The sequence below is a fragment of the Apiotrichum porosum genome, assembly GCF_003942205.1.
Source record: "Apiotrichum porosum strain DSM 27194 chromosome Unknown scaffold_15, whole genome shotgun sequence".
NCBI lineage: Eukaryota > Fungi > Basidiomycota > Tremellomycetes > Trichosporonales > Trichosporonaceae > Apiotrichum > Apiotrichum porosum.
The window spans coordinates 326,843-350,784 of NW_021167122.1; the positions used below are offsets into that span (position 1 = coordinate 326,843).

Sequence of the window (23,942 nt, forward strand, 5' to 3'; positions counted from 1 at the left end):
AATGGTTCTTGCGGTACGTGATTAGTCTTTCAACTTGTCACGCGGGAAAGCTGGGTGTTCCTAGGGCCCGACGAAAGACCTGTAGCCATCCTATCGAGGCTTGTGTCTGGTGTTTCCTTCGGAGAGTGTGCCGCGGGAGGTGCCGAGCCAATGGGTCGCTTGCAGCTGACGAGAGCCTCGCCCTCTGGGTCTCTGCAGATGCTACGTACATGCATTCAGGTTGGAGAAGCGAGCATTGCCAGGTGTGCGCGTTTGGCAAGCATGGGCGACGGGGGACCCGTAAGGCGGCACTGAGACGCGCGGAAAGAACACAGGGCCTCGATGCGCTCGACCAAGCCGAAACTGAAGCCAAATCAGTCACCCACCTGCCTGTGTGAACCTACCACCGGCCACCGGCAGACGGAGTGGTGAAGAACGGAACAACCGCTCGTCGTTCACCAACGAATCCGCAACCCCAAGACTCTCGTATCGTTGTACAATCACCTTCATGTTTCTTGACTAGAACAATCAACAACAACGCCACCCGTGCGACCCGTCCCCCCTCCCTCCGCCATGTCGATCTACTCCGCGGGCCGAAACCCTACTTTTGGCGACGGCTTTGGCATACCCGTCGCTGTTTCCCCAGTCCCATCAACGTCCCCTTCCCTACCACCACCGTCCATCTCTCGCTCCTTGTCGCTCAAGCTCGCTCTGGTGCAGAAGGAGGCAGGCAGCAGCGACGGTGGTCAGCGAGACAAACGCGGGTCATCCAAGCGCGTGTCGTACGCTCCTTCCCTCGCCCCGTCTCTTGCTGGCACGTTTGGCGGCCGGGAATGTGAACAGACACCGGCCTCTCCCTCCATCACTCTCGACCAGTTCGACGACGACCACGATGGCCAGACAACACCAAGCGTCCATCCACGATCCGGGGTGCTGTTAGCACTAGACTCGAAGCTGGGCGCCCTGTCCACCGATGACATTGTGTACTCGGGTGCGCCAGAGATCCCACAGGTAACTGGCCTGGATTGTGACCACGGTACCATGGGGATATTGTGGCCGGCGACTGGGCAAGACGATTACCATCCGGCACCCCACCAAGACAGCCATAACGCCTTTTTCTTCCCCGTCCACGTCAACGCGCAGGCCATACCAGATGGTGGCCCGCGTACCCCCGATTTTACGGCTTCCACAGAGGCCCTTCATGCTGAACGTTGGTCGCCTGCATCCACCGGAACTGCCACACTGGCGACCCCGGACACGCCCACCATTCCCACCCTGCTCGACGCTGTGGCACCACCGCGCTCGAGCTTGCTGTTCCATGTCCAGCCACATTACCTCGACATACCCTGCGGCGACCATGGTTCCGACACCGCGACAGACGAAGACGTGGCTACAAGCGACACGATCACCGCCGCTGCTTCCGCGAACGGTCGCCAAGTGGAAGCCCCCTTAAGGTTTAAGCCGCAGAATGACAACCACTTAGAGTTGGCGGCGGGCTATGGTAACCATGCCTGGACGGGTACCCCCACGACAATAAATGAACGGGATATCCTTCCGGACGGTCCGCGTGGGCGAGATCTGGGTGCACCCTGTCCAGCTTCACCTCCGGAAAGTGCGGGACAACCACGCTCGAACGCAATGTTGGCGTCTGCGATCGACGAGTTGGCCACCGACGTCGCGCCTGTCAACATCATCAGCCCTCGCGAGCTGAATGAAGCACGACACGCGTCTCCAGATGACGACCTCGAGGGCGACCAGCACTGCGTGGCTGCATGGGACGAGGACATGCCTCGCTCCAACACTCCCCGCGTGTCACGTAGCGGTTCTGTCCCGCTCGACGTGGTACGACCTGCCTCGCAGCCACACACGCTGGAGCTCGACCGTGGTGTAGTCATTGCTGCTCCCATCCCGGTACCTGCTGCTGTCGGTATATACAGAGGTTCTGTGGAGGAGCTCCAAGCTACCAGCTCGACAGTGTCGTCGGCGGCCGCGTCTGATGCCAGTAACCAAGCACCCGTGGCTGTGTCGCGAGTTACCCCCGCGCCATCAACGAGCGCGGAACAGCTGAGCGACCAGGCGCCACCAACACCCCCAAAGACTGGATTGTACGCCGGCAAGTATGGCACGCGACCTGCTCCACCTCCGCCTACTGTGGCTCCGTACGTACTGCCACAAGGCGCAGACATGCGGCTGCGCGAGTCCCGACTGCAACACTCATTTGGCCATGGTGTCGGCTCGAGCCGTCGATCATTTTCGAGCCTGACGTCAACTCCGCACCACCTTGTCGACGCCAGCGGCAGCCGTGCCCTCCGTTCAGCTGTTCTACCCAACCACACGGCCCGCTCGTCCACGTTCGCCCTGTCGCTCTCCAAAGACCAGCAAGACGGGTCTACCACACCGTCGCTGGCGACGTCGCAGCGGCAGCGTAAGTTGTCCAACATGTTTGGCTTGCGCAAGAAACAACAGCAGCAGCCACCAGCAGACCTCCCGCACAGTGAAACGTACGACCGTCTGGGCCTGTTCGAGGACGAAAACTACAAACCTCAACGCAAGACCCTCCTCTTCCCTCCTGAACCAGAAGAGGACGAGACGTTCTCGGTGTGGCGTGTCCCCTCTCAGCGTCGCCTATGGGAAGCCGGCCTGTGCTTTGTCCACGATGACAAAGGCAACGCCGTCTGCTTTGGCGACCTCTTCCCTCGGTGGCCAGAGGACGTACACGTCCCGGAGCGCGAGGGACCAGAACCTCGCACTGTAGTCTTCTTCATCCGCCACTGGTGGTGCGGTACGTGCCAGGACTACACGATGGAGTCACTGTCCCGCCTCGACTCGTCTCTGCTGGCAAAGAACAATGTGCGCGTCGTCGTCGTCGGGTCTGGCAACTGGAAGATTATCGCCGCCTATCGCCACGTTCTCAACTGCGACCACCTCGAGTTTTATACCGACACGGTCGGTAAACTCTGGGGTCTCATGGGCATGACCAAGTCAATGCCATACAAGCGCGAAAAGGACAGGCCGATGCCAGAGTACAATGTCCACTCGCTCCCAAAGCAGATTTACAAGGGCATGAAGAATGCGTTTACGCAGTTCCCCATCGCCCACCCGGGCGACTATACGCGTCTCGGCGGCGAGTTTATCCTCGCGCCAAACTATACGTGCGACTTTGCCCACCGCATGACGCACTCTGCCAGTGAGTTTATTGTATTTTTAGAAGAAATGAGCACGGTTATTGACGTCTTTTGCAGACCACATGGAGGCAGTGGATGTTGTGCGCCGCGCTGGCGTCGACCACCCCGCCACGTCCTTGCCCAGCGCACCAGACGCTGCCGCGCTCGCAGCGCGCGAAGAGCTCAACCGCATCACGCGCGAGGTCCACGAGTGGGAACTGGCGCGCGAGCTGGAGCTGGAGCGCATGCGCCGGAAGCGGGCCGCGCGCCGCGGCGGCTCGATGGCTCTGAGCAAATTGTCCGAGTACGATACTGCCCACGGCGACCGAGACAGCGACAGTGGGAGCGACACGGAGACCGAGGCCGGGACGACTGGCGGCCGCCGTCCGCCAGAGCTCGTCGCGACCAACCCGGGCGACAGCATTTCCAGCTCGGACGGCATGTCCAGCGAATACTGCGCGAATGATCTGGAGGAACTGCACCACCCGATCGTGGTACGCGGTGCGCACCGCCCGTTCCACGAGGAAGGCATGGTGAAGGAGGGGAAGCATGACGATGCTGGGGTGTATGCGGGCAGTCATATTGGTGTACTGTAATGAGCTTCTAGCGGTGAGGGTCTGCTTGGGGGTATGCTATTAGCTTGTACAGTGATGACAATGTACGACCATGACCTCTTCCTTGGTATCCGCATTGAGCTCGTGAGGTTCAATTAGTGCGTATTGAGCAAACGACGTCAGTTAGTGGAATGTGGTTCACCTCATATGACGCAGGCAGTTAGGCAAAGTGATACAATGTGCTACAGTGTGAAATGAATGGAGGCACCTCTACGCCTAGCAGCAGCAAGGGATGGGGATGCAGCAGATGTCGACGCTGAGAACGTAGAGCGTCAGTTCAAGTGCCCTCGCCGCACACCCTCTAACTCACCGGCAGGGAAGGATGGGAAGACCGCAGAACTTGCCGGGGCAACCGCCACGAAGACGGAGGGGCTCGCTCTCAGGCTGACCGGCAGTGGTGGGAGCGGCAGTCGAGTCTGGTAGGGGGTTGTAGGTATTGCCGAGTCGGTAGAGGAGAAGGGGGGAGAAGAGAAACGTATGGTTGGAACGTGAAGATGGGAGGAAAGCGCGTCAGTTGAGTCCCGTCCTGCTGCAACGCGCCTTGACGCGACTCACTCATTGTTGCCTTTGCGGTCGGCTGCTGGGCGACGATGGGGGCCTGGGTGATGTTCTCGGAAGGCTGCATGATGTGTGTGTGGGCGTTGTGTGGGCGTGTGTGTTGTATGTTGAGAGAGAGAATGTACAACAACAACCTTTTTGTAACCGATGTCGCGGGACTGAGAGACCCTGCTGTCAATAATATGTATGGGTGCTTGCACCGCACGCGCGCGCGCTTTGACGTTCGACGTGGGGAAGATGTATCGCATTTGCACAGGTGGAGCGCAGCAGCAGGAGATACCTGGATACCATGACGTCACCGCGTCATCGCACCAAACATCCATAGGCGTGCCAAATGGTTCCGCACAAGGCGTCCCAAGCCGCCACAGACGCCTTTTGATGCGAAAAAGGCACGGGGTCGGTGGTCATTTCTTTGGGCCATTTGGCAGCATCTGACGCCTTCCTCATCTATCCTCCGCCATCTCCTCACACACACCCCAAAAGCACCACTGCACGGCGACGACCGCCCCTCGATTCCCTCCTCAAGAGCATACCCAACCCCCCGACTCGTTTGGCTCCCCGTTTGACGCGCCTCGATTCGTGCATTCCACGCAAAGTTCGCCCCCCTCCCACCCCTCCTCCTCACCGTTCCAACAACCTTTCCATCGTTCAACAGCGCCTAGAGCCGCACGCAGCGCGTGCCAAATCGCGTCAACACTTACCTCTACCAGCCCCCCGTGTGCGCGGAAACACACTCTTTGTTACCGTGGCGTGTGATTGCGTCTGCGTCTGCGCGCGCCCCATCCTCTACAAACACGCTTGCCCACCACACGCAGCGACGTCAACATGACCAACCCCCCTCCCACTCGCCGTACCACCAGCCTTACAGGCACATCGCGTCTTTCGCTCAGCGTTGGAAACAAGGCCGCACCTGTTCTGCCCAACACCATGGCTGGCCGTCACCCCCTGCGTCACGAGTGGGTTCCCGTTCCGTCGATAGGTGACTGACCCAGCAGCTGGTCCATTAGCTACGTCCACCGTCCCCCTGGTACCAAGGTCGACTATGAGAAGGAGATCCACAAGGTCGCCACCTTTGGTTCGGTGAGTCATGACTTGCCCGTTTCGGTCTCTGCGTGTTTCCTTTCAAGTCGTTGTGATGCTGCTGCTCCCGACTAGGCTGTGGCGCTCCCCGCTGCTGGGGTAGGCCTACATACGACGACCCTCCGGTCTGCGTGGCGTGGCAGTGACTGTCATCTCTGTGAGATGGTCGGCGATGATTTGCCACCACCGGCGCCTTATGACCGGCTGCCTGGGTGAACAGGTTGGGGGATTTAGGTACGAAGAGGTGCGCGTTCTGTGCCGTGGGCATGGGCCATTGGCACCCCTTTGGCTCAGTTTCCTCAACGCCGGGAGTGTTGTACCAGAGCTACTCGCCATGGGGGCACCTATCTCTGCTGTCTCACTCCTGGAAGATGGAGCCAGCACTGTGTACCTCTCGCCGGCAATGGATCCACGGCTTGCCTGGTTGTCGGTGTTGTTGGTGTGGATGTGTTATGGGAAGCCCTCACCCTATGGGCAGTGCGGGCTCAGCGCCTGGAGGTTGTGTGTGGGACACACTCGCCGCAGTACCGATCCGGGATCACAACCCCGGACGGCTGACAGTGAAAGTACTGCTGCACCCTGCTCCCTCCTGGGGGCTACCTACTTGCCTGATGGTGGTGCTACCTGATGGTAGCCCTACAGCACCTCTGAACCATGTCTACAAGGGGAAAGGGAGTCTACAAGTGGAGAAGAGAGGCGCGATTGTGTCATGGACCAGATACCATGGCCTCTCCGACCTGGAATACCATGTCGACCGCCGAGTCGCTCTGGACCGGTTCCGCTCGGAGCTCCATTTGGAGCTTGTCGGGGCACCAGGCGCCAGAGTCCGCGGACATAACACGTACAACTGTGGCCATAGACCGCGGGGATGCGGCGTTTACTCCAAGCGCCGCCGTTCCGGGACAGGATGTCCCTGCTGGAAGTGGAGATGCTGGAAGCTGCGGATGTTGGGATCTCTGGATCTGGTTGTGCGGTGGACGGTCGTATCATTCCCGGTCCTCCTGTGTTACCCCTATGCCTGGACCTTGGTGCGAGCCACTGGGATATCCGGACCGAGGTCGCGGAAGACGTTCGGTTCTATCCTCGGTGACAAGACGCACCGGAGCATGAGGGATTGTCGCTGCCCATGTCGAGGCGAGGAACCACTGCACCCGGACCCCACGCGCTGACTCATACCCGACAGATCGAGTCCTTCCTCAACCTCTATGCGCACCTCACTTCGCCGTCGGAGCTTGCACCTGTGACGGATATGCTCTGTTTTGCCAGCCGTATCCAGCGCCCGGGCATCTGGGAGGAGATGGTCAAGTGAGTTGTTGGAAAATGTCGGGGGTAGTGGAAGTGGACGCTATACGCGGACTCTATATCCGGACACTATTGCCGGACGTTTTATCCGGAAACCCGGTCGCTAACTCCGGACCCAGCGGTGGCAAGTTTACGATCCGGTTGCTCCACCCTGCGACCCCCGTGCTGTACGAGGCCCTGCTGTTTGCCCTGATCGGCGATCAGTTTGACGAAGCGGATAACGTTGTCGGTTGCGTTCTGAGTGTTCGCCAGACCGAGGATATTCTCAGCGTCTGGGTGGAAGAAGAGGGCGAGGGTGTTCGCTCTGGCGCGTTGAGGTGAGTTGGGAAATAGAGACTGGACTGGCAACATCCATCTTGCGGAGTAACGACGGAGAAAAGGCATGCTGACGCTTGTTCAACAGAGAGAAGATCCTGACGCTTCTCTCCCTGCCGCCTTCGACTCTGTGCGAGTATCGGTCGAACAAGGCTCTGCTCGACGCTGCGTCCTCCCTGAAGGACAAGCTCGCGACCGATGGACAGCACCTTGACAGTGTTATTCATGGACAGGCGCACTCGCATGCCCTCCACTCGCACCCCCATCCCCACACTCACCACCACAACCAGGGTGCGCAGGGCCACCACGGCCAGCACAATGCTCGGCACCACGACCGGGGACACTACCGGGAACCCCGCGGACCCCGCGACGAGGCGGCGGCCGTCGGTGCCGGCAGCAGTGGCGAGAGGAGGACAGGCTGGGGCAACGGATTCCGTAGGGAGCAGCAGCAGCAGCAGTAGCATCCTCAAAGCAGTACACATTATGTAGTACGAGCAGTATGTTGGGATTTTTTTGACTTTCTACTATCATACACCCGACCGACAAAAACGTTACTTACTCATGTGGCTGAGGGCGGGACCTAGCCGGGCCTGCCAAACCCAGCAGCGCCGCCATCCACAGCAGAAGGTGGATCAGAGCGAGCAGCATGACCAAGCCCGTCTGCGATTGAGAATGATAGGGCCGACATTCCTGGGGCCGCACCGCGCTTCCGCAAGACATGCTCCCCCGCGGTCATGTGTCGTTTGGATCATGGACATGCGGCCCGCCAAGTCCGGAACATCCGGCCCGGCCAGGGAGTCCCCAGAACTGTCCCCGTGCGTTGTCCTCGTGAGCACCGTGCAGGACATGTGCCTGCTTGAAGGCGGGCATGTGAAGAGGTTCCTAGGGACACCGAAGGCAGGACAGCAGAGGTGCACAGGCTGCCGGACGCTGATTCAGTTTTGAATAGGTTTTCCGCGGCCGAGCCCCACACGGCCACACGGCGGCCCATACCGGTGCGACCCAGCTCCGCCTCGCGTTCGTTTACGCACCGCGCCTCCTCGGCGTCGACCACACTGGGCGCACCGGGGGCCTGCATCTCGCAACCGGGCCACCCGGCAAGTGGTTGTGCCAGAACCGGCAGAGGCATTGTCTACATCCACCTCCGGGCCCCTGCGGGCCGGCGTCCGGGCCGTGTCTGACAGCACGCTGTCGCTCTGCTGCACCGTGACACACGCCGCCGCATGGACAGAGTGGTATAAGTAAACTGCGTTGCGATCAAATGTCGGGACCTTCATCCACCCCACAGAGGCCCCATACTCGACATCGACACCTAGAGGCCCCCACATTCACCCTTGAGCCAAGTGCCACTCTCCCTTATCAACACAGTCGACCCCATCGTTTCCTCTTCCCACCATGCCTCAGGCTTACCAGTGAGTCGGTGGCAAAACACGCAGACATGCGAGAGTGTATCGGCTGCGTACTTGCAAGTGGTTTCGGAACGAAAACTGACCTTTTCACCAGGGATGAGCACCACCATGCCCAGGCGCTCGACTCGTCCATCGTCCCCGCCACGAAGGGCAATCGTTACCAGAACTCGAGGGCTTATCTGATGGCCTTCATTGGCTTCATGGGCATTTTCCTTTTCGGCTAGTTGGTATCCGTACAGCTCTGGGAAGCAGTGGAGGGCTTCCAGAAGCAGGAGGACGCAAGGTTGAAATGGAAAGCTGACCATGAACAGCGACACTGGTCTCGGTGGCGGCGTGTTGGCGCTCCCCACTTTCCAGAGCGAGTTCGGTCTGATCGATGACAAGGGCGTTGCGGTTCCCAACCTCTCTGCTCTTCAAGGCAACATCGTCTCCGTCCTCCAGGGTGGTGCTTTCTTCGGCGCAATCTTTGTGAGTATCCAACGGATGTGCCAAGACGTCGAGGAAGTCGGCGAGGTGGAGAGTGCCTAAAACGGGACCATGCGGGGTCATTTCCCCGGATTTGCCGATTCCGCCACTTCCGGTTTTTGCTTCCGTGTGTGGCATGTGGCGCCGATCTCCGCCCACACCGGCAGACCGCTGCCCAACCGTCCCTCGGACGTCCTCAGCAAAGTGCTTGGCGCTGACTCCTTCCAGGGTGCCCCCATCGAGGACAAGCTCGGCCGTAAGATTGGTCTCATGATCGGCTGTGGCGTCTTCATCATTGGCGGTGTTATCCAGACCGCTTGCTTCGGCTCGCTCGACCAGTTTTACGTCGGTCGTGTCATCGCCGGCGTGGGTGTCGGTCTCATGTCCATGATCTGCCCCACGTATGCTTCGGAAATCGCTCCTAAGGAGATCCGTGGTCGCATCACCGGTCTGTTCCAGATTGTTGTTGTCGTCGGTGTCGCCTTCTCGTTCTGGATCAACTACGGTGTGTCGTTCATGACCGCGGCCGACGGTGCCAAGCAGTGGCGTATCCCCATCGGTTTCCAGATTGTTCCCGTCGGTATCATGATGATACTCCTTCCCTTCCTCAAGGAGTCGCCCCGTTGGCTCGCCACCAAGCACCAGGAGGAGAAGGCTCTCGAGAACCTCGCCTGGATCCGCAAGGTCTCTGTCAACGACCAGAACCTCCAGCTTGAGTTTGCCGAGATCCAGGCCGCCATCAGGGAGGAGGAGGAGCAGACCAAGGGTGCCTCGTGGCGCGAGATCTTCGCCAAGGGCAACCCCGTTCGCTTCGTCATCGCCTTTGTCGTCTTCACCCTTCAGCAGTGGTCGGGCCAGAACTCGATCTCCTACTACGCCCCCATCATCTTCAAGGCTATCGGTATTACCGGCTCGCACACCAGTCTCCTCGCCTCGGGTATCTACGGTATCGTCAAGATTGTCGCCACCTCGGTCTTCATCGCGTTCGGTGTTGAGCGTTTCGGTCGCAAGCTTCCGCTGCAAGTCGGCGTTCTCCTCATGTCGATCTGCCTCTGGATTATCGGCGCCATCATGTTCACCCACGTCGTTTACAGCGAGACGACCCATACCTGGGGCATCCCCGTCACCGGAACCACTGCCCCATCGTCCATCGGCATGGCTGTCATGATCTACCTCTGTGAGTTTTTTGGACCCCCCCAAGACATGTCGATGTTTTTTTGCCGATCTTCTCCAAATATCGATTTTTTCACCTTCTGCAGCTGCTAACGCAAAAAACAGTCGTTATCCCGTACTGCTTCAGCGTGGGGCCCCTCCCCTGGGTCGTCTGTTCGGAGATCTTCAACAATAGGACGCGCCACTACGGCCTCATGACCGCTGCTGCCACCCAGTGGCTGCACAACTTCGCCGTTTCGATGGCCACCCCTACTATGGTCACCAAGCTCGACAAGGGCGGCATCTTCTTCTTCTTCGCGACCATTAACATCATCTCCCTCGTCCTGACCACCCTCTTCCTCCCGGAGACCAAGGGTATCTCGCTCGAGGCGATGGACGTCCTCTTCGGCTCGACCACCGCCGAGGAGCGTGAGCAGGCCATTCTCAACCGCGCCAAGATCAACCACGTCGAGGAGAAGCAGGAGGTTGGCCACGTTGAGGACTCCAAGAGGTCCACCGACCAGATTGTCTAAGGCGTGACAATGGGAAAGAGTGGGAAAGGTCAGGAGACGACGGACAGGAGGACGATAATTGGTGGTGGTAAAATTGGTAGTACGCAGTGTAATCGGCGGTGGGGGAAGTGCCGAGGGGGGTGGGCAGGGCTTGTAGTGTGTAAAAGAATCACGCATGGCATCTGGTGCGCTTTATACATGGGGCAACGGTGCAAGTATCTACCGAGCAAGAACGAGGAGGATGAGATGAATGGATGTACGGAGGAAACAAGCCGGACGTGGAGCGTGAAATGCCACATTGAGAAGTCACGTGACACCGCCCCGTGCGGCCCGGATCCGGCCCGCTCTGGACCCTGAGGCCGAACCTTTGTCCTTTGTGTTGCCCACCCACATTGCGAGCAATATGCATGCCTCGTCGTGTGGCCAGCTCGCTGCATTGATGCTACCTCAAGGGTGGCAGGCTCGGTGGATCGGTGGGATTGCACCGAAACCGCTGTGTGTCGTTTGGAGGGTGGCGGTGAAATGTCTACTGGAAGTGTCCCGCAAGTGCACAGCCAGGTGGATGCCGTACGATGGACCAATCACTCACCTCCTGCTGTGAATCGTTGCTCTCTTGGCCTCTTGGTCTCTTGTGGCCTGCTCTGACATAGGTGCATGCCCCATCTTACTCTGGCTTTACATTCTGTCGCCACCGTTGCGTCTGCTTGTGGAGACCTTTTCTAAAAACCAGTCTCCGTTCTTACTAAAAACCAATCTCTCGCTGAGCATTATTTGCAAAACTCTAATTGAAGTTAATAATGTCCAGTGGTCATTAGAAAAGTTATTAGCGGATGCATCTAAAAATTACGTAAATCTAGCTATTTGGTCCCGAGGCGCTCGTCTCCGACGTCCGCACTGTGTGCTGTATGTAACTGCACTGCTGTTCCTCACTGGATCACTGCACAGCAACTCTGTCTCTACATCGCTCCCCCTTACCGGAGATGCTCTATCATTCTGGAATTCCATATAACTGAAGGAAATGAATAAGCAAATGTGATTTCACGCATGTACAATCACATTTGAGCAATCCGCAATCACAAACAGCCTTTCTAATGACACTTCGACTAGATTACCTTTTATTACAGTCTTGTTTCTAATATTCAGGGCAGGGGTGGTCTTTAGTAAGAACGGAGAGGGGTTGTTTAGATCCCGGTAAACACTGCGTTTGGTAATTGGTTCCGTGACTCAGCACGCGGAACCGGAGTAAACAACATATTTGGTTCCGTCACTCTGTGCGTCACCTGTGTCCAGTCAACAGCTCTCAACAGTCGCGCGCCTGCAGCTGTATTTCCTCTCTGCCCTCCAGTTCACATATATCACATATTTCAACTAGGACCCACAGCCAAACCAGCCTTTTATGGGGAACTATGGCCCCACGACCCAGCGGTAACGTTCCGTGCTGCCACGGGCCGCGAGCGACTCGCGGTAACGCGTGTACCTCACAGGCCCAACAAAGTATGTACTGAAGGTGCGCGTGGGATGTTTTTGGCTCCAAACGTCAATCGCCCTTATGAAGACCCTGCGCTGGAACATCATGTAGCTCTGGATTATAGCTGGACCCGTGTCTGGCGAGAGAGCCCCCTTGAAATGACCGAGGTACAGCTGACGCACTGCCTCATCGCCTGACGGAGTCAGCTCACTACCCACATCCGCAACACTCGTAACGCACCTCTGTGGATACGCGGGAGGTACACGCGCTGCTCGCCCAGCTGGTAGACCTTTTCGACAATCTCGACTGCCGCAATGAGGGAGACGCCAGCGCTCTTCACCATGGGACACCCAGGATCCATGATTCTCGAGTTCAGGCCATGGATCTTGCCCGTCTTGGGTTCGCGTTCCTGGCCGCTAGCGTCCTTGATGGAGGCCACAAGGGCGGCGAGCGCCTGCTCGGAAGTGGCAGAGGCGCCAGTCGTGATGATCGCGATGGACTCGGCGCCATAGAAAGCCCCCATGGGGACCGGGATATCAGGAAGGTAACCCATTGACGCGGTGTCAATCCACAAAAGGGCGGAGATTTTATTCGGCCACCCGAATGCCTCTGGCACGTTAGCGCTACACGCTACACGTTGACGAGACTCACTGGCGACGAGCGCTCTCTTCCCAGAAGCAGCTTCAGTTTCCGCCCAGTAGGCACTGGTCTTGATTGCCAGTCCCATGGTGAACATGACGCCGATGAGGCCGAACGTCTTCATGTCAGCGGCCAAGCCAACAGGGTTTGCTCACTCCAAACGGGTTTACGAAATACAGGCCAGCCAGGTCGAGGGACGAGGGATCGACGCCGAGACCAGCGGCCTCGAGCTCCTCATACTTGATGTCATGTTTACGATTGCGCGTGTTGGGGTCCTTGGCCAGGTTGGCAAGCGTCTGGGGGTACGCTCCTTTGGCGGACATTATCCAAGCGACTTGCGCCTGGAGGAGCTTGTGCCCTTTGTGCTTGGCCAGAAGGCACGGCGGAAACGAGGTGGGCTTGTCGGGCTGCACCAAGCGGATCCCATCGCCGTACCTGAAACCCGTCAGCCAGAGGTACAGCACGCTACACCCACTTCTCAAACTCGTTCTTCTGATCGTTCTGCACGGTGAGGTACTCGATGAACGGAATCAAAACGTCCGCCTGAAATGTTAACAATAAGGACCTTGGATTTATCACTCACCTGATTCCAGTAGGCCGAGAAGGTGGCATTCGTCCCCGAAAGGTGAAGATCGATGAGGGCGACAAGGAACCGCTGCAGCTCGTTGTTGAACCGGTCCTTGAGGGCAAGCAAGAGCGCAGATGGGGTCTCCTCGATCCCGTCCGCGCCGGTGGCGGCGGGCCGTTTCTGCCGTTTCTGCCGTTTCTGCCGTTTCTGCCGGTTCTGCCGTTTCTTGGATGGTGGCTTGGCCGGGTCCTTGCGCGGGGCGTCCTCATTTTCCGTGTCGCTCTCCTCGTCCTCATCACCAGAGGGAGCGCCGTCCTCGTCGTGTGGGATGGCGTCGTCATGGTCGGCTGCGTCGGCCTCATCATACGAAGCGTCGCGGTCGACGAACGGGAGGACTGGATTCGGGGCGACGAGATCTCTGCGATGAAAGACGTTGTGGAGAAACTCCTGGTAATCGTTGACCAGGGGAATGCTTGCCATCAGCTCGTCGAGAGTAGCACTGAAGGGTGTCAACGTGGAATCCTTCGAAATCCCATTCACCAAACATACTCAGCAGGAGGCATGCCTTCCAGATCCTCTTGAGACGACATGCTGGGATGTGGGAAAGCGGTGTTGATGGGCAATGGATCAAAATGTCATTCAAAATGCAGGCAGTGATGGGGGATAAGTACGCGCCAGATATCAAGAGAGCGCAGTCAGAGTGGCGAATCCACACATGTTCCCATGACATCGGCCAGAGACCTTCCCGCGCCATTGTCCACGTTCGGGGCGCGAGGTGTAACGAGGGGAGATTGAGGACAGCAAAGGGCGTGCGACCCGCAACACACGTCCGCACCAGGACAATCCCTCGCTCGCACCACACTGCACGAAACCACACGCACAGCGTTCATGGATCCATGGGGACACATGACAAACGGGGCAGTGTCCGGTGAGACTATACAGTGAGTGCGTTCCTCTTTGCCCTCTAAAACTGCAATCCACAGTGTTCTGTGTTGCTCTCAACATCACGGTACTATGACCGCCAACCCAGCCAACACGTCTGACCCGGCCGTGTTTGACGGCTGGACAAACGAGTAGGTGTGACCTGCATAGTGTGGTGTATCCTCTGCTGACAGCTCAGTCGCAAGTTTTGGGATGGTCGCGGCCACGTCAACATCATCCACGTCGCCGCAGGGGACGCCGCCGCAGTGAACAACACCATTTACTGGGACCCTGCTGTCAAAGTTCACTCCATCCCGACACGTACTGTTGCCGCGTATATCGTTGCGGTGCTTGAACGGCTTGGATGTACCGCAGCCGAGGTCAGTAAGATCATCGCCATCCTGAAATCTACGACCCTTCGCACCACAATCGTTCACAAGGCCATGGCTGCTCTCGCTCGTGAGTGTATTTTTTTTCATTCACACAATCTGAAGGCATTACCGCAGGTTACCGTAACGCTGGTCACGGCAACATGTTTCCTACCTCTGTACAGTGGCCAGCGATCACCGACGAATGGCCCGACCCTGCCCAATCGTATGTCTGTTCTCACGTCATCTGCTAATCCAACAGTGTTGTTGATACCGTTCACAGTGAGTGTATGGGTGCCCGGGCCCGGGCCCGCTGACGTCGTCCTTAGCTCCCCTCGATGTCGACATCGTGCCTTTCGACGACGACGAGGTTGCCACTGTCAATGACGTTCTGGAACGCTGCATCAAAGTAAGCACCTTATTGAGGAACCGTAATGCTGAGGGCTCAGGTGTTTCCTCATCCGGGATGGGACGGTGCGATGTATCGGCAGAAGCTCTTTGAATTGAGCTCAGCAAAGGTGGACGGCAAACGCTCAACATACCCCTTCGACGTCCTCTTAGCCGTAGTCAGTGAGTACATCTCCCTCTCTCTGATTATTCTGACCCGTCCACAGTGCTGCGCACCAAGAACCGAATGGATGTCACGCCCAGCGGCTGGGGGGAGTATCTCAGACCGCACTCCGACATGATCCGACTGCACACAAAGCGGTACCTGAAGGAATTTCTCGGCACTGGCAGTAGTGGTGGTGGCCTTCCACTTGAGTTCAGAGCCCCGCTGTCGAGGCCTGGTGCCAGTGGACCAACGTGCAAGATAAAACGCCACAGAGGATGTTTGCCGACATCGCTTACGCGCCGAACATTGTTCAGGCCACCCGCGAGATCGGTGAGTCGCGTCAAGAATCTGAAACGTCACCCGTTCTCACCGCACCACAGCCACCATCATCCTTCCAAACGCCTCCCCCCTGTCCATCACTGATGCTGCGAATCGAATTCGCCTCTACGCCGTATCCACCGCACGCGGTAATGTCGTCGGGCAGCTTCGGAGGAGGTATTCGCCCACCGTCATGGAGCGAGCCTTGATCATCAAGCTGTTCGTCGAGAGAGGTTGGGGGGGTACTACGAGTGGAGGCTTGCCATCTCCGCGAATGGTCCAGAATGTCTGGACCGTTTTACGCGACATGGGTTTCCATTACGTCACCGCCGAGAGCCTTGCTCTCGGAGACTGGAGACGGGTGGACCTCCTCACAGCAATCAAAGCTTTGCGGATTCATTCGCCGCTCTGGTGGGCGGGGTGTGGGTACAAGGATGAGGACATTTGGACCATCACACCGTACGGCAGGAGCTCGTTCAGCCAAGCCATCGTGAGTACCGACTGAGGTGACGCGGCGCTAACCTGCGAACAGCAAGAACGCGCAGACCAAGACGTGGCGACATTGGACCCTTCCACGTTCCAGCGTCTCCAGGAGGAAGACAACCGCCTCCAGGAGTTCCCCTTGGACATCAAAGACTTTGATGATGTTTACAGGCTCTCGGAGGCTCTCCTCGACGTCGACAGTGGTAGGCACACCCGTCTCGATGGGGCCGAGATGCGGTTGACCGAAACGCTTCGGTTCATTGTTGTGATTCGCGTGAGTCAACGCCCAACAGGCAATGATGCTGACAATGTAGGGACAGATAAGGGTAGCCGCCGGCGAGTTTGAATTCAAGCAGACGATTTTCCCCAAGCCCTAAAGCGCGAATCGCCCTCAAACGAAAGATAGCGTGCACTAAATAGTTACTATGCAAAGAAGTGTTTTCTGCCTGCGAGTCTACAATGAGCGGAGAAGAAGCCAGGTCTGTTTTTGCGTACGGCTCTAGCCACCAAGTATATAGCATAAATAAACGCCGTAGTCCCGGACGCGACTGATTTCCAGTTCGGAAGTTACGAAGGTAACCTCACCTCTCATTTCCATCTTTCTCATCAATTCCTCCTTCCTATCGTGGTGCGCCATTACAGGCCCTTTGGCGCCACATCTACCGGAGAGCGCAAGCTCTCTCCGCTCGTTTGTCCGTCCGGGGTGGACCTAGGCAACCATAAACGCGACTTTGAAAAACCTTGGGCTCAGTCGCCGGCATCACACCCCCAATAACCTCCCACAGCTACCGCTACTCTTCTGGCATCCTTGGGCATCCTTGTCATGCACGCCAATGACGTCCCAATGGAGAAGATCCAGGCGAAGGTGTCCCATCGCTTTGGTTCAGATGTGACCGACATCTATTTGCGAGAGCTGCCGTGAGTTCAATGGCTCCGCCGACGTAAATGACACCCATGCTGATCATCCAGGCCTACGGACATTGGAGCTGCCGTGTTTGGTGGCCAGTCGCGGATGCCCACTGCTATCCACCTTCATCCCTTGGCCAGTCGCTCCCGTACGTCGCTCGCCGCCGGCCCGGCGTTTAGGCCCGCCTCATCCAATCTGGCACCCACACCTGTGTCCTTCCCAATGTCCCACCACGAGTATATCGCTGTCACAAAGGACGTGCTCCTGGGCATCTCCGTGTTCGGGCCCGCTGCTTGGAATGCTGTTACCATCGACTCGTCGCCAACGTCTACACGTAAAGGTTTCTTGCCGGAAACGCACCCGGTCAACGACAGTTGTGTCAGGTGTGGCGTGAACACCGCCAAATGGACGAACAAGAAGCTTCTCGACCATGCCATGATCTGGGGTGCAAATGCCTATGGCTGTCAAAGACGGCCTCTTCTCAAAGTACCCAATGTTGCCCCCAATCGCCAACTTCGGCCCTTTCCTCGATCCGCCTCCTTTCTCGTACACGCTTCGCGACAGCCAGGACACGGAATGCCTAGACTTGGAAGTGGTTTCCATGGCTATCGACCTCGAGCTTCATAAAGCTGGACGGTTCTCCTGCTCCTGTGACGAGTCGTCCCACTCGCGTTCCGTGGTTCTCGAGCACCTCGTCGAGTATCACAGTCTGTGGATCCCCGAGAATGTCGCCAAGATCGTATCTGCAATCTTGGACGACGACATGGACGTGGTGGCTACTCTACTTCCGCGACCGACGTACTCTTTCGCCGCCGCCTGCTGGGTATCTAACAGCGATAACGAACTCGAACTGTACGACGAATTGAAGAGCGCCTCATCGACTGCCCTCAGGACGAGCCATACGGGGTCCGTGTTGACATTTCCATCCCCGACATTGTCCTCGCATCCGGTTCCCTTGAGACGGACCTCGGTGCTGGCGGAGAGGCCGACTACACCTATAGTGGTTGATGTCCACAACAAGGTAGCGGTCGCACAGCCCGGCGCTTTTTGCCTGTCTCCACCTCGACGGCGAGGGCATGTCCGAGCGTGCCAGCGTTCCCGAGTATAGGCATGCTCATCTCGTCCGACACATGCACCGTCAGCTGTACCATGCTCGAGACGACCTGCACAAGGGGACGGATCACTCAATCTTTGTGGCCGGCCACAATCTCATCTGTCCTGATGTTGTTTGCCGCAAGATCAACCGCAATTTCACCGAGCTCATCCACCTTTGCTGGCATCTCGCTGCGACCCACAATGTCGATATGATCCGCCCGTACTTGAAGCAGAGCCTGACCCTCGTCGACGTGGTACCAACGACGAGGAGCTCTACACCTTCCTCGATCATTACGACCACACAAAAAGGCCGACTGTTCAACATCTCTTCGCCGACGAGATGGCAACCCTTCCCGGACCCGGCCAACGTCTGACAGACGTCACCTTCCCCGTGTCACCTTTGAAGATTGAGTCCCAGTTCCAAGACTTTGGCTTGGAGTGCCTACATGTGTGCGCTTGATTGTCCGACCTGGCGGCGTTGGGTATTGCATGAGACAGCCTTCGTGGCACCTGAAGCGGTGATGAGACGCGCTGCAGCAGCAATGTTTGGCTGCGCACCCCGAGGCTACATGTGTTGATTGCTTTCCCATGGACTTCATCCTCAGCCTGGTGTCGCTCGTCCAGTTCGTCTTCTGTATTTAGCATGCACGTTGTTCTACAGAGCGAGCTTGGCGCGAGCCTTTGAATCCAGTGTTGACGCAATGTTGTCGTTGTTGTTTGTGGCTTCCGGCTGAACGCGTCCGACGCGTCTACCGCGGTTCATGAAACAGCCACGTTGGTAATTTATCCGGTACCCCCATGCAATGTTCCCATGTTTTGACATTTGCCTCCACCAGTCCACTCAACCACAGTCGTCCTTGCTTTGATAGACTGTCACTTCGTCCTCTTCCATTCTCACCATCACTCGCATCCACACATCTCGTCAACAGAACAACTCCCTCTACCCTCTTCGCCGCATCCTACACCCCGGGTTGTTGGTGACACTCTCCGTCCATCTCTACACAACCCCCCCGGACCTCCGCACGCCACCTGGCGCGTCGCGTCCCCTGGCACCAAACACCATTCTTTAGGCCTTTGCCGCCCTCCCCCCCAAAAAAAAACGCCTCACCATTCCTGCACGATGGCTGCGGTAAACCCACCTGACCTCAACGCGCCCGGCGAGCAGCCTTCAGTCGAGCGCGTTGACCTCGTTGCCCGCAAGAGCCTGGGCCTTGACGAGGACCCGGAAGCAGTGAGTGGACCGTGACAAACGCGTGTGTGGAGAGATCGGCAAGACGGTACAGTCACCTGTGCTGCACGGCTGATGTGTCCGTGCCGATCGCCTTTCCACATATTGTCATCTGCGCCGCTGAAAGCTGACAACAACAACAGGTCACTCCCGTGTTCTATGTCGTCACTCTCACCAAGTTCCTGACTGCCAACCCTGGGGATGACAACTTCTTACTCGAGCTGCCTACCAAGGGCACGACGATGGGCGGAAATGGATATGGTTCTGTCACTTGTGAGTGGAAGGTCAAGTTAGTTTCAAAGCTGACATTGTAGGTATGGAAGACGGCTGCTGGAGTGACATCGTTCTCAGCGCCGATCCCGATCTCCCAGACGGCGGTCGTGAGAACGGTCTCGGCAGCTTCTACGAATACGCTCTCCACTGTCGCAACGAGGACCACATTCACCACCGTGACCAGCGTCTGAAGTGCATGGGTCTTCAGATCCCTGCTCCCGTCTCTCAAGTCGCGGTCCTTCCCCAGGACATTGTCAACAGCTCCGCTGTCTCGCCACCTGCCGCGGGCCCTAGTCGCCTTGCCACGGCAGTTACAACGGCAGCACCTGCCGTTAACACGGCCCCTCTGTTCTCCAAGCCCGCTTTTCACTTTGGCGCAGAGAATGTCGCCGCCGGCTCTACTGCTGCTGGCCCGTCTTCGAAATCGGCCTCTACCCCGCTCAGCGCTTCGTCCAGTGCTGCCGACATCAAGCCCAACATCTTTGCTGAAGCTGGCCCATCTCGCCTTTCTGCCTTTGGTTCTTCGTCATCCTCGGGACTCCGCGACCACAGCCTTAATCTTCTGGATCAGAAACCTGATGTTTCGTCTTCTCCAAAGGTGAAGGACTGGGCGGCGCACCGCACCCCTGTGAACAACGATGCCGACAGTGACGAGGACATTGTCTGTTTAGGGCAAAGCTCCCCCCGCCGACCTGCACGTCGCCACGAGGTACTCCTTGTCGACTCTGACGACGACGACATCAAGCCCATGCTCTCCTCACAGTCGACTCTCTCGTCCTCCCAGAAGCCCCCTTACGTCAAGCGCTGGTTCGAAATGAATATTCCCGACAAGCTGGCCGCCGTCCAACTCGAGCTCGACGCTCTGCGCAAGGCTAGGCCGTGGGTGTTAACTTTCTCAGACCACTCTCTTTACCTTGCTGACATCAAAACAGCATTACACCTGATCAAAGGGGTGCCGTCGGTTCGCGCAAGAGCGAGCTCAGGCAGATCAAGTCGTCATTTGGCATCCGTACCTGGATCCCTCCTTCGCAGACCGTCCTCAAGCTTATCCCGCGCACTGCCATTGACCCCCGTCTCGCCGACACTTTCACCTGGCCTGTGAGTTGCCTATTTTCCTTTGTGTGCTTCGCTGACATGAAACCCAGTATGTCGCGCCACCTCAGCCCAAGGAAGAGCCAGCTGCTGCCGCTATGCCCGGAGCCTTTGCGGGTAGCGCTGTTGCTGGACCATCTACTCACCCTATGGCTGGACCGCCTGGTGGACCTGCAGCTCACCAGAACGCTTTCCGTGCAGCTGGCCCTGGTGGTACGTACATTGTGCTCTTTCTTGACTGACGGATCTAGTTTTTCCTCCTTATGAGCTGCACCGCAGCCCAGCCGAGTACAACGCTATCTGGAGTGCCATCGACCGTGACACTCGCGTTAGGTACAGCCGCGATGAGCAGAACATGCTCGCTCGTTTCTACCAGGCCATGACGTGAGCGGAGAGTCAAGAGATTCCGAACTGACTTGACAGGGCCAACCCCCTTGCGGACCCCATGCTCAAGCGTGATGTCCTCGTCCGCCACGTCGAAGCGATGCAGCGCTGGACTGCCCCAGACGCTAGCAACTGGAAACCACCCACCGCACTTTTGATGAAGAACTGCCCCGAACTGCGCGGTGCCACTCACCCCAACCTGGTTCAGTTCCTTCCCGACCCCGAGGCCAACGTTATCGGCTTTGAAGACATGGACATGGACCATCTTGACTACTATGGTGGTGCCGAACTTGACCGCCCCCAAACCGCTCAGGGGTGAGTACTTTGGAAGCAGACACGTGCTAATACTTGTCAGCCTCACCACCTTCTTCCAAGACGCCCTCCAAGACTTCAAGGAAGACGCTACTATTGAAGATGGCCTCAAGGCCCTTAACCTAGCCTCCCTGGACGACGAGATGCCTGGCGCCAACTTCAAGCTGCTCCCTCACCAAGTCCTCGGTGTCGCATTCATGGTTGGGCGCGAAAAGCGTACCTCTGGCCCCAAGGGCGGTCTCCTTTGCGACGCCATGGGCCTGGGCAAGACGGTCCAGACGCTTGGCTTGATGCTTCAGCGTGACAAACGCCCATCCGACTTCAAGAAAGCCCCCCAGCTTATCATTGCCCCTGTGGCTCTCTTGGCTCAGTGAGTGCCCTTCATTCCACAGGCGCTGACACTCTCAAGGTGGAAGGAAGAGATTGAAACCAAGACGACGGTGGGCTGGAAGGTTCACATTCACCACGGAACGAGTCGTCTCAAGTCGCCAGGTGCCATCAGGCAGTACGACATCATCCTGACATCGTATGGTACCCTGCGCGCTGAAGTTTTCCCCAACGGCATGAAGAAGAAGAAGAAGAAGCGCCCTGCTCACTGGGCCGGCGGTTCCGAATCCGAGTCTGAGTCCGACTACCGCGACCATGCCCCACCTCGTTCGTCTCCTCTTCTCAAGACCAAGTGGTTCCGTGTGATCCTCGACGAGGCCCACAACATCCGCAACAAGGGTACCGCCACGTCCAAGGCTGTCATGGAGCTCGACTATCTTCACCCTTGGTTCCTGTCGGGTACCCCAATTGTCAACTCGTTGGCGGACATTGGCCCCGCCCTCAGCTTCATTGGCCTCATGGACCTTGACGAGTTCCACAAGCGCGTGACCAAGATGGAGAAGAAGAAGCCCCGTCTCGCCACCAAGCGTGCGCAGGCCATTCTCAAGCCCCTCATGATGCGCCGCAACAAGGACTCTGAGATCAACGGTCGCAAGATTCTTGAGCTTCCTCCCAAGATTACCAACATGGATCAGCTCACGTTCTCGCCTGACGAGCGCGCCATCTACACCTCCGTCGAGCAGCGCGCCAAGGTCCGCGTCAACACCTTCCTCCGTGAGGGCACTCTGATGAAGAACTACCAAGTTGTCCTTGTTCTCCTTCTCCGCCTTCGTCAAGCCGTCAACCACCCCTGGCTGCTTCGCCGCAGGCCTGGCGAGGAGGCCCGCGAAGATGACCTCCTTGTGGACGACGATGTTCTTGGGGCGAACATGACCGAAGCACGTGCCAACGACTCGGACGAGTACGGCCGCGCCGTCGGTCTCCTCGGCCAGCCTGCCGTCGACGTCATGCGTGAGAAGCTCGAGGAGCGCTACAACGCGATGACCGACGATGCTGAGAACGACGAGCCCCAGGACCTCGTAAGCTTTTGCTACCCAATAACCTCATTGCTAACTGTTTCAGGAATGCTCAATCTGTTATGAGCCCTTTGACGGCACCGAGATGATCACCAAGTGTTGCCACATTTACTGCAAGGGTTGCGTGGACAGCCTGTTTGGTCAGCCTTTACGCGACGCTACCAGTCTCTCGGACGAGGAGGCTCAGCGTGGCTGCCGTGTCTGCCCCCTCTGCCGCGCCGTCCTTGAGCGTGGTGAGATCTTCCGTGTGTCTGCCATCTTCACCCCGCCCCAGGACAAGAGGCCAAGCATTGACGACGATGTCGACGACGCCTCGGACTCGGAGGACGTGGCGACCGACCGCAAGGGCAAGGGCAAGGCCAAGCCTCCCCAGGACAAGGGCAGGAAGCGCGCTGTAAGTACATGTAGCATTGGTCACTTGCTCATACTCTACAGTCTGCGGAAGACGCTGCCAAATTCTTTGGAAAGAAGCAGAAGCTCGACGAGGAGGGCAACGCCAGGATTGTCAACCTTGATGACGACGAGAACGAGGTTGACGAGCTCGATGAAGAGAACATTGAGGACGTTATCCCACCCTCCACCAAGATGAAGCAGCTTCTGTGAGTTCAGGGCGACATCAGCAGCAATGCTAACTCTTCCCCAGCACTCTTGTTCAGGGCTACCTCGAGGAGGACTCGACCACCAAGATTCTCGTCTTCTCGCAGTTTGTTCAGTTCCTCGACCTGCTCAGCGACTACCTCAATGGCAACGGTGTCCGCAACATTGACTACCGCGGCAGCATGAACCAGAACGAGCGCAGCGAGGCGATCCGCCGCTTCTCCATGCCCTCGGCCATTGCCGACAGCATTTCCGTCATGCTCATCTCGACCAAGGCCGGCGGTGTTGGTCTCAACCTCACCATGGCCCACAAGGTCATCTGCTGCGACTTGGCTGTAAGTCTCTAGACGTGTAGAGCTATTTTCTGACAAATTCACAGTGGAACCCCGCCACCGAGAACCAGGCTGTTGACCGTGCCCACCGCATTGGCCAGACCAAGGAGGTGACCGTTGAGCGCCTCGTCATCAGCAACACTGTCGAGGAGCGTCTCCTTGCCATCCAGGAGCAGAAGGGCCTTCTCGCCGATGGAGCTATGGGCGAGGGCGCTGTCGGCAAGATTGGCCGTCTCACCGCCGAGAACATTCGCATGCTCTTCGCCATTGACCGCGACTACCACCACGAGGATGACTAGTGGACTCCGCTCTAGTGGACTTCGTTCTAGTTGACTTCGTTCTCTCAAGTGACACCCTTTACCTGTGTGATTATAGTTTGTTTTCGTTGTACATACCCAGCATCAACCACCCTGCCTGGACTTCATGTGATTCAAGTTTCATGTAACCGCAA

At 57.7% G+C, this 23,942-nt stretch overlaps 8 protein-coding genes across 8 annotated transcripts; 6 read left to right on the forward strand and 2 right to left on the reverse strand.

The window, feature by feature from the left end:
- Positions 1 to 552: 552 nt before the first annotated feature.
- EHS24_003193 (uncharacterized protein) lies at positions 553 to 3,739 on the forward strand (the record flags this gene model as incomplete). The annotated part of the gene is made up of 3 exons (XM_028618892.1): positions 553 to 1,433; positions 1,593 to 3,166; positions 3,222 to 3,739. The coding sequence occupies 3 exons, from the start codon at positions 553 to 555 to the stop codon at positions 3,737 to 3,739; spliced, it is 2,973 nt and encodes a 990-aa protein (XP_028472780.1).
- A 234-nt stretch (positions 3,740 to 3,973) lies between these two features.
- EHS24_003194 (uncharacterized protein) lies at positions 3,974 to 4,382 on the reverse strand (the record flags this gene model as incomplete). Its single annotated transcript, XM_028618893.1, has 3 exons — positions 3,974 to 4,013; positions 4,068 to 4,173; positions 4,313 to 4,382. 3 exons carry the CDS (start codon positions 4,380 to 4,382, stop codon positions 3,974 to 3,976), a joined length of 216 nt encoding a protein of 71 aa, XP_028472781.1.
- Positions 4,383 to 5,140: 758 nt separating this feature from the next.
- Positions 5,141 to 7,473, forward strand: EHS24_003195 (uncharacterized protein; the record flags this gene model as incomplete). Its single annotated transcript, XM_028618894.1, has 6 exons — positions 5,141 to 5,271; positions 5,323 to 5,395; positions 5,471 to 5,494; positions 6,579 to 6,700; positions 6,817 to 7,014; positions 7,101 to 7,473. 6 exons carry the CDS (start codon positions 5,141 to 5,143, stop codon positions 7,471 to 7,473), a joined length of 921 nt encoding a protein of 306 aa, XP_028472782.1.
- A 934-nt stretch (positions 7,474 to 8,407) lies between these two features.
- On the forward strand, positions 8,408 to 10,571 carry EHS24_003196 (uncharacterized protein; the record flags this gene model as incomplete). Its single annotated transcript, XM_028618895.1, has 5 exons — positions 8,408 to 8,424; positions 8,516 to 8,644; positions 8,733 to 8,889; positions 9,115 to 10,063; positions 10,165 to 10,571. 5 exons carry the CDS (start codon positions 8,408 to 8,410, stop codon positions 10,569 to 10,571), a joined length of 1,659 nt encoding a protein of 552 aa, XP_028472783.1.
- A 1,565-nt stretch (positions 10,572 to 12,136) lies between these two features.
- On the reverse strand, positions 12,137 to 13,815 carry EHS24_003197 (uncharacterized protein; the record flags this gene model as incomplete). The annotated part of the gene is made up of 7 exons (XM_028618896.1): positions 12,137 to 12,142; positions 12,201 to 12,211; positions 12,259 to 12,775; positions 12,813 to 13,092; positions 13,133 to 13,200; positions 13,241 to 13,724; positions 13,775 to 13,815. 7 exons carry the CDS (start codon positions 13,813 to 13,815, stop codon positions 12,137 to 12,139), a joined length of 1,407 nt encoding a protein of 468 aa, XP_028472784.1.
- A 424-nt stretch (positions 13,816 to 14,239) lies between these two features.
- EHS24_003198 (uncharacterized protein) lies at positions 14,240 to 16,245 on the forward strand (the record flags this gene model as incomplete). Its single annotated transcript, XM_028618897.1, has 8 exons — positions 14,240 to 14,298; positions 14,346 to 14,605; positions 14,653 to 14,740; positions 14,798 to 14,802; positions 14,844 to 14,923; positions 15,819 to 15,875; positions 15,918 to 16,142; positions 16,183 to 16,245. The coding sequence occupies 8 exons, from the start codon at positions 14,240 to 14,242 to the stop codon at positions 16,243 to 16,245; spliced, it is 837 nt and encodes a 278-aa protein (XP_028472785.1).
- A 446-nt stretch (positions 16,246 to 16,691) lies between these two features.
- On the forward strand, positions 16,692 to 17,783 carry EHS24_003199 (uncharacterized protein; the record flags this gene model as incomplete). The annotated part of the gene is made up of 4 exons (XM_028618898.1): positions 16,692 to 16,786; positions 16,838 to 17,109; positions 17,246 to 17,598; positions 17,667 to 17,783. 4 exons carry the CDS (start codon positions 16,692 to 16,694, stop codon positions 17,781 to 17,783), a joined length of 837 nt encoding a protein of 278 aa, XP_028472786.1.
- Positions 17,784 to 18,990: 1,207 nt separating this feature from the next.
- EHS24_003200 (uncharacterized protein) lies at positions 18,991 to 23,790 on the forward strand (the record flags this gene model as incomplete). The annotated part of the gene is made up of 13 exons (XM_028618899.1): positions 18,991 to 19,101; positions 19,242 to 19,371; positions 19,413 to 20,250; positions 20,304 to 20,469; positions 20,517 to 20,676; positions 20,715 to 20,847; positions 20,887 to 21,162; positions 21,203 to 21,529; positions 21,569 to 22,565; positions 22,609 to 22,956; positions 22,998 to 23,161; positions 23,206 to 23,494; positions 23,539 to 23,790. The coding sequence occupies 13 exons, from the start codon at positions 18,991 to 18,993 to the stop codon at positions 23,788 to 23,790; spliced, it is 4,191 nt and encodes a 1,396-aa protein (XP_028472787.1).
- Positions 23,791 to 23,942: the final 152 nt, after the last annotated feature.